Source organism: Papilio machaon, chromosome 19 (assembly GCF_912999745.1).
Source record: "Papilio machaon chromosome 19, ilPapMach1.1, whole genome shotgun sequence".
In the NCBI taxonomy this organism is placed as follows: domain Eukaryota; kingdom Metazoa; phylum Arthropoda; class Insecta; order Lepidoptera; family Papilionidae; genus Papilio; species Papilio machaon.
In genome coordinates this window covers 7,215,572-7,224,402 of record NC_060004.1, presented here as the reverse complement: position 1 = coordinate 7,224,402, position 8,831 = coordinate 7,215,572, and the positions used below count along the sequence as shown (strand labels likewise).

At 39.9% G+C, this 8,831-nt stretch overlaps 1 protein-coding gene across 1 annotated transcript; it reads right to left on the bottom strand.

Moving 5' to 3' along the window:
- Positions 1-744: 744 nt before the first annotated feature.
- On the bottom strand, positions 745-4,925 carry LOC106715603 (protein seele). Its single transcript, XM_014508923.2, has 7 exons — positions 4,733-4,925; positions 4,590-4,657; positions 3,616-3,715; positions 3,165-3,319; positions 1,739-1,831; positions 1,390-1,485; positions 745-1,194 (listed from the first exon to the last, which is right to left on the bottom strand). The coding sequence occupies exons 1-7, from the start codon at positions 4,818-4,820 to the stop codon at positions 1,003-1,005; spliced, it is 792 nt and encodes a 263-aa protein (XP_014364409.2). The 5' UTR covers positions 4,821-4,925; the 3' UTR covers positions 745-1,002.
- Between the last annotated feature and the right edge of the window lie 3,906 nt (positions 4,926-8,831).

Here is an 8,831-nt window from a genome sequence, read left to right as displayed (position 1 = left end):
AGGCGCTGACGCTGCACTCTCCGGGCGGAGGCGCTGACGCTGCACTCTCCGGGCGGAGGCGCTGACGCTGCACTCTCCGGGCGGAGGCGCTGACGCTGCACTCTCCGGGCGGAGGCGCTGACGCTGCACTCTCCGGGCGGAGGCGCGCTCGCTATTTTTGTTAATAACTCGTTATATAAATATAATTCTTTTTATACTATTTTTAAATACTCTGTTATGAAAATAAATCGAATTTGTAATTTTAAGTGAAGTTGATTTATTCTGTGTTACCTCTCCTTCCTCTTGCGGTAATCACAATGTTAAAGACTCTGCTATTAAGTATCGGATAGAACAGTCTTATGTATTGCCACCAAAAATGTAGAATGACACTTTGATTCTCTCCGCAAAATCTGTACACTTTCAACATTACACTTCTGAGTCAGTCGGGTAACAACCCACATAATTTAGTTTTCCAAAAGAAAGACTGTTAAGATTTTAGCTGAGGTTTTGCTGCAAAACCTCTAGAACGGCAAATAAATAATAAAACAGAAAATAAAATCACACTCCATTTATTTTTATCCACAGTTTGAACAACAATTGTAACAATTTAAATATATATATCAATTTTGTACAAAAATAAATTTCCTCTTCTTTTGCAATTTTTTAATAAATACATGAAACTCGTCCACAAGTTCAACTTACACAAACGTCGCCATCACAACGCGCTCACTGAACACTGAATACGCAACATATCTGTGACGTGTGATGTCCCTCCTCTGGCAACGACTCGGTGGAGAGACATCTCACGTCACACGAACAAACTTAGTTAACTTGTAGATGTTGTTTATAATTGGCACAGTTGTATTTGTATGAGAGGTGAATGTGTGACGTCACAACGTGTACATTTCATACAACAATCATTGTGTATTTGTTAGCAAAGTTCACAACAATAAAATATATTTACTAAACTTAACAAATAAAAGTACTGAGTACAAAGGGGTGTAGGAATGTCTGCCTGTCTGACTACAGCTCGTCGCGACTATCCGCCTCCGCCTCCGCCTCCGCCTCCAACTCGTCCTCCCCGAGGTCGTGGTCGGGCTCGGTCTCCTGGTCGGGCAACTCGCCCAGGTCGGGCAGGTCGGCCAGGTCGGGCATGTGGGGCGAGGCGGGCGGCGGGGGGGCGCCGCCGAACCCGTACGGGTCCGGTCCATGGATCTGCCGACATCGTACACATCTCACAAACAATCCTGACTGTACTCCTTTATATAAACTTTATATAAATATATCCTATGAATGAGAAATACTCCTTTTAAAAATTAGGAATTATAGATAGGAAAAAAGGCACATTTAAAAAAGCAGACGAGCTATTCAGACTAGCTCAGCCGCTCAGTCTGCGAAGGGAGTCCTCACCTTGACGTACTCGGCCTCCATCTCGGGCGTCCAGGTGGTGTCCTCGGACGTGGGCAGCATCCAGGGCTCGCAGTACTTGGTGTGGTTGAAGCAGATCTGAACAAATTAGGAAAATGTTCGCAAAGACGTCGCCTACGTATCGACGTCTCGGAGTGGTCGAGTTACAAACGACACTCGAGTATCGTTTTTGCTAACGAATTTATTTATCCCGCTAGATCGAGGAAGGCGGCTGAGGTGAGGTGTCTATCTGATGGATAAATCGGTCAACAAAATAACAAACGGTAAGAGAGGCTATGTTGTGTAGTGAGTGTGGTGGGAGGCGGAAGGGGAGATGGGGGAGATACAGTACCGCGTGCTCGGCGTCGGGCATGATGTCGTCGTGCGGCCGCCGCTGGTACAGCGCCGTGATCTCGTCCTCGCTGTCCTCGAACATGCGCTCGCACTGCACACCGCGCGACACCGCGCGACACCGCGCGACACACGCTCTCTTTACTCTCCTTACACTGTCACTGGCTACATAGACATTTAGTAGCCAACTAGCCAGTGACAATGTAACATATACATACTGATGTGTTTCATACTAACTAAACTAAAATTACATTTTCTTTTTTATTACTATTAACTTTATTTTAAGTACAAATGTACTAAAAAATGAAATAAAATAAATTAATTATATTTAAATCTATATCAATGAATAAAATTGTAATGTGTACATTATGTATTTGCCTTACTTATAACGAAATATTAGTTTTTAAAATCTCTGTCTGTCTGTTTGTCTGCCCCCAAATCCGTATTTGTTGCTGGTTATTAGTGATGCAACGGAAGTGTCTTACCGGAACCAGAAACGGAAACAGATGTCAAAACTAAATTTTAGCAGAAACGGAAACGGAAACGGATGCGGAAACAGAAGTGTAAATAATAATAAAAACATATTTACAAAAATATTTTTTTCGGTAAAAACAGTTTGTATTCGTTTTTAATTTATTAAGGCATTGGATATCGGTGTCCTTTAGCCTTCAAGGTATGTATTTTACTGCGCTGCAATAAATTAAAATACGCGTTTTTTTTTAATTTATTTTCAGAAAACAAAATAACACTATTTACAAATTAAAGTTCGCCAAACCACTCGTGTTGACAAACGACAAATATATTTCTAACTATATAATGATGATGATATATAACATGGTTATCACTTATTCAAAAGTACATTTAATAACCCTTAAGTATGAAACAGTCACATTTTGCCAGTTGTCAAATTTTATTTGGACAACAACTAGACAGTTTACTCCAGCAAGAGAAACTGATTGTTTCAAACAGCAGCAGAAAATATTACGCGCTTAAATTCACAAAATAGTACGTAAACAAACAAATGCGACAAGTGCCGAAAGGCCGCGTACGGACTGCCCGTCTCGCGCCGCGCATTTGGATCTCTCAGCCGTCGTAAAGTTCCGTTTTATCTCCGTTATAAAAGTTGCGGAAACAGAAGCAGAAACGGATGTTGAAAAGCACGCGGAACTTCCGCACTTGCGGAAACGGAAACAGACATCCGTTGCATCACTACTGGTTATCTCTGAAGCGGCTGGAGCCATTTTGTGGAAATTAGGGTACTTTCTTATTCCACGCTAAGAAAGTCGCGAGCGACAGCCAATAGGCGGTGAATATTATCAAATACAACTGTTGCATGGAGAGCGATGACACGAGTGTAACGAGGAGATGGTGCGGGTGCGTGTGTGGTGTGTGTGGTGTGTGTGGTGAGATGAGGGCGCGGTACTCACGTAGTACTCGAGACTCTTGTTGAGGTCGTCGTCGGTGACGAACTTGGTCTTGCTGAACTCGGGGTTCATGCCGCCCTCCTCCGTCATCAGCTGCATGATGGCCAGCTTGCCCGTCGACTTGTAGTACACGCGCACGTAGTCGTCCATCTTCTTGCCTGCAAATAGCCGATAAGGAACATCTGCTGTACGACTATCGATACACTAGTTCTAGCCTTGACCCGGTATCGGGACATACAATTTATAAGATGGCGGCGAGCGTGGTGAGAAAAAGAAATTATTGCGCTGAGAAAATCGACTTTGTTTTTTATAAGCGACCAGTCAATTGGCGGAATAATCCCAGGAATTGAAGAGCGGCTGCTAGACCGACGAGGAAAGGCGGCGGTGGTCATCACATTGCACGTGCCAGGAGTCACAGCCGCGCTCCTGCCGAGAAGTGGTCTTGGCTACTCACAGATGCTGTCAATGAGCTCAGAGATGTAGACGGCGGAGCGGTGCGCGGGCACCTTCTGCTGCATGGTGTTGCCCTCCGCGTCCATTCTGAAGTTGCCCACCTGCAATGTGAGTGCATATTCATAATATTTTACTCAAACCACAATTCATTATTTGATCATTGATGGTCTTGCAGAGGAATCTCTATTATTTGTTGCTCTATTGTTTTGTCTATAAAAAAACTCAACTCTTGAAGTATAGATAATATGTAGGAATCTTACTTAAAGAGGTTCAACAAATCTTGATTTGAGATGTTTCAATTTATAACTTAGGGAGGTTTTAGGGGCAAAAATCTTCAGAACCGGACTATGAAACTTGCTTATATAAGTTTTTTGCTTATATGGATGGACTGTATTTTGTTTTACAATTTTCACATAATTACTTCATCATCAACATTATCAGTCTGAGTTCTTCCACTGCTTAACGTAGGCCTCTCCCACAATTACCTCAATGCCCAGTCCAGTGCACTCCCGTAACATTGCCAAATTATCAGTCATAATCACTTAAAAGTTGGTAGACCTCTGTTTACTTAATATCGGCTTTGGATCAAAAGGAAGGATAAATAATTACATAAAAAAATACAGTTGAATGGATAACCTCCTTCTTTTTAAAGTCGGCTAAAGATGTAGATGGTACATGGCGGCAGGTCTTAACATTATGTATGCAGATTGTGAAACTGCCTTGACAAACATAAGAAATACATTACTTGTATTTTTTTAGGAAACATATATTCAAATAAGAAGGGAATGAAATGGGCCTTGCATTTGCATACTTATCACTAGTCAGTGGTTTAGGCTCCATGAAGTTGCAATTTTAAGCATACATACATAAAAACCCACATATATGAAAAAATCAACTGTCAATTTATGAACATCAAACACAACAAGCAAAATTAATATCTTTAAAACACTACAATTTACTTATGATGTAACTTACATCCACTTTTTTCCATTTCTCTACGTTCTTGATAGCCTTATTAAGTTCTTCGAACGTCTGGCGACAAACTGAAAATTATTTCATTTTCCTCATTAAAACGAATGAAGGAATTATCTTTACCAAAAAAAAAAATTACTACATACCAAGGCATTTTAAATTTTGCGGGTCTATTTTTGCAGAAACGTACAAGAAACATAGCGAATAACTTATAATTAAGGAAATAAATCGCATTATGTTGATTTACAAAATACGAATACTAGACATAAACTTTGTAGTAGGACAGGAAAACTTTAAATGGTTCTAAAATTCTAAGACTACGTGTGTTTTGTTATCATTATCTTTTTCTGTCAAAAGTCAAAACCACGCACTCCAACGTGATTGGTTACTTAAGGATTAGCACAGCATATGTTAAAAGAATTGTTGCATCAAAAGTATCGGCAAAACTAAATTAAGATTAAACAACAAAGGTGAATTCTTCTACATCATTTTAGCCATTCTTAAATACTTTCGTATGCACGCCTCGAGATAAATGGAAACGAATAATCAATCTTTCTTGCTTCTCTATGATTCAAATGCGTAAAACGAACTTAAATCCTAGAAGTCGATCGTTAAGCGAAATGTAAGGTTGTCAAATTCACTACTTTTAAAAAAAAATCTGTAATTTGATAAATCTAAAAGAAAAAGAAGTTTGTTAATGCATGGCATTATTATTAAAATATTTTTTGTTAGTCAATATTTTACATGAAATAATGTTTGGTTTTTGTCTCCCTCGGCCACCCGTTCTATAGTTTTCCGCCCGCCATTCCCCCACTGTCAAGTCAGCCAACCGACCCGACCCGAGGCCGAGCCCGAATCCGACCAACCGAACAGTTCTGTTGCGGCAGGTTACGCATTTAGACCGCGGATGACTTAAACTTAACGTTATGAGTATTTCTTTTGTGGATCTAAATTTATTCGTAAATCTTAAAATACCATAAGTGACGTTTATTTTTATAGAGAAGTGAGATTCCTGTGAAGTAGGTTAAGAAAACTACGATTTTTATTTAAGTAAAATAGCGGTAAGTAAACTAGTTGACAGATTGCGTCTTTCCAATTCTAGTCATATCCAACAGCTTTCTTAATTAAACGTTATAAAACAAAAAATGTTAAGGTGTTACACCTCTTTTACACAATATCTGATATAATATAGTCATATTTTAACTCTTGCATCTAAAAACAGTGATAAGGTCGGTTCAGATTCATATAACAATCTATAGTAAGTTTAAAAAATGCGATACAAGTAAGGTCGCATGAAAACGATTGCGATATCTAATCACGTAAACGAATAGTTTTATTTACTATAAACAATATACAGACATCAATATACCGGAATTTTCTAATATTTCTCTGGTGAATTTAGTCTTTGGTCATTGAGAACAGCTGGCGAAAAGTGGGTGTGCCGACCAGTCGAGGTATAGAAATTTTGACTTTAGAAAAGTGCCTTAATATAATATGATGATATGCTTTCGTAGCTCGGGTCGCGCTTGCCGCTCGCTTGCGTCGTTTCCACAGGCTTATAGTCACTTCTGTTGTGTGCTGATGTGTGTGTGTGTGCAGTGGACGCCTTTGTGATTGTGAGTACGTCAATGTATTTGTCCGATATAGTTTGTTTATAATTAGAACCGTGGCAAAATGCTCTCTATAGCACGCTGTTCAAGACCGATAATAGCATGTGGGTCGGCGTCCTCAACGCTGTTTGTCTATCGATCTCCGCGGTGGCCACCGGCCAATAGCATGAGCTACGCGTCGCCCGCTTCCCCGCTTCGCTCCGCACTGGTGAAAGCCGGCCCGACGCCGACGCCCGATGTATCAGTATCACGCAAGCAGCAAGCACTATCTATAATAATGAAACAAGACATGTTCAACTTTTATTAAATAGTGTTTTTATCAATTTTAGAAACATTATTGCCAAAATGTTAGTACTGAAACGGAAATGAAGTTACTGCCAGCAAAGTTCAAAATAGTTGACAATGATTGTTTTGTAAGCGTTTTGTTTGTAGCGTAGCGTGTCAGAGGCGGCAGCGGGGTGAGAGGGGCGGTGGCGGCTATGCCGATGCCGAGTGAGCCAGAAATAGAAGTGTGTATAGGGTAGCGATAACGACGTGGCAACGCCGCGCCGCCGCCGACGGAGAACCTGCCCATCCACTCCACTTACCGTTCAGTGTCTGTTCAAAATGGCGGCTGTGCGTGATCAATATTGTGGATATATTGCAAAAATGCCTGAATCTGTGATAAATCTAATTGTGGGTCGGCCAAGCCCAGGAAGCTCGGAGCGTGCGCTCTACACTAAGCATCTGCTCCCAACCCGTCCAATGTACGTATCATCTACCGTATTGCGCCGACACTACCATCATGTCTACAAAAAGATATGCGACAGATGTACTCTCACTAGCGGTTGCTAGTTTCCCTGGTTACCGCTCCAAGACTCAATTTAACAGGTCTTTAATTATATAATAACTATATCTAATGGTACTTTAGTGATTACGTAACTACACCACGTGGTAGGTATTTCAAATTTATGCAATTAGGTTTTTAAATACCCATATCCGTAAGAATTACATTTCCCTATGAGTAAAATAAAATAATTTTAAAACAAAATATTGGTAAATAGTTGCACCTGAATGACTTGAATCGAAATGGTGTCGTTAAGTAGGACGTGTAATCATAGATAAAATGGAGGTAATCGAGTGCGCGGAATGTTGGCAACGCCGCAAACTGAACGCGCCGTCGCAGGCTTGTACGGCCAGAAGATAAAGAGACCTCAAGGCTGTATTATACAAATTGTTTGGTACCGACGAGCTGCGATCGACGCGCGCATGTAGACATTAGGCATTTTATTGTTGCGATAAACATGTTGTCTTTTAACAATGCGGTGTGCATAATACAGGAAAGATAAACGGTGCATGCTGTTGGAGGCATCGAGTGCACGCACGGTGTTTAATTAAATAGATATTTAATGTGCTTGATGATAAGTTGTATCTTGCCAATGTTGTTGTTGCATGTGAATACGAAATTATTTCCATTCGTATGTGGCGGCATCCCTATTATACCATCTCAAGCCCGCTATAAACCTTGAGTTTCAATTGCACAGTTCGACTGTAAATCTAAAAAACACTTTATGTGATAGATAATAATTAATGTAATTAAACAATGCGCAACATCAGTTACAACGGACATTACCCAGCAACTGGAATACTGTAGACGACCATTTCAGTGCTGAGAGAACAATTGTACAGGGGCCACATGTTGCTCATTTTAGGGAATTTTTATCAGGACTGCAAATGGGGAGGACAACGTTTCTTTCCATGCTTTGTCGCATAATAAACTTAAATATTGTGACAACAGCCCTTTGAACGCGTTTTAGTAGTTTTAACATATTTAAATAACTTGTTTGAAACATCTCCCAAAAACAAAATAGGATTCAAAAAGTTTGAACGTTTGGCGCCTATCGTGTCCATCTCGATTCCCTGACTTGAATTCTACGTTTTTAAGTGAAGATATTTGAGACAAGAAGTTAATTCAGTGTTTCTCAACCTTTTTTGTGCCATGCCTCACCGTAAATATTTTTGCACGATGTATATTTTTTAACATCAAACGAAATTACACTTAATAATTATAATTATTTACAGAATTTTTTAAAGAATTTGTTTTGCACTGATATCGAGCACTGCATTTAAATTCGCGCTTTTTTATTTTCTGCTCAACCCCTTAACTATCAAATTGCCCCTCTGTGACAATTCGAAATTTTTTTTGTCAAGAAGCAACATTGATTTATAACAAAATTGTACGTAAAAACTAAATAAGTAAATGTAAATTTCTGTTTTGAGATGAATTTCGTCTACCTGCGTCTTGATAGCTGTAACTTCATATTTACTTCAAAGATATTTCTCGGGATATCGTTAACGAATACTTAACATCAAAAACCTAAAAATTTAATAAGCCAAAAAAAAGTTAATTAAAAAAAACCTTCTTAATTTACGTTTTCCCCGAATAGTTTCTTTCTTGAGACCTTGATAGATGTAGCATTAGGGGTTCCAGAATTTCTCATTCTTTACGGGACACCTGTCTAAGGCGAGAGAGAGAGTAAATCCAAACTGCTAGGTGTGACTGCGTGTTGTATAATTTTAGAGAAAGGTGCTGTGGTCTCCACATACAAAGGCGGTGGACCCATCATTGAAGTTGGGTCGCGGCTTTTTGTTGGTC

Bases quoted from the DNA above. Each gene is read 5' to 3' on its own strand.
- LOC106715603 (XM_014508923.2), bottom strand. From the start codon at position 4,820: ATGCGATTTATTTCCTTAATTATAAGTTATTCGCTATGTTTCTTGTAC. The intron at 3,320-3,615 runs GTGAGTAGCCAA...GGCTATTTGCAG, and splicing joins TGAGCTCATTGACAGCATCT to GCAAGAAGATGGACGACTAC. The intron at 1,832-3,164 runs GTGAGTACCGCG...CGCGGTGTGCAG, and splicing joins ACAAGAGTCTCGAGTACTAC to TGCGAGCGCATGTTCGAGGA.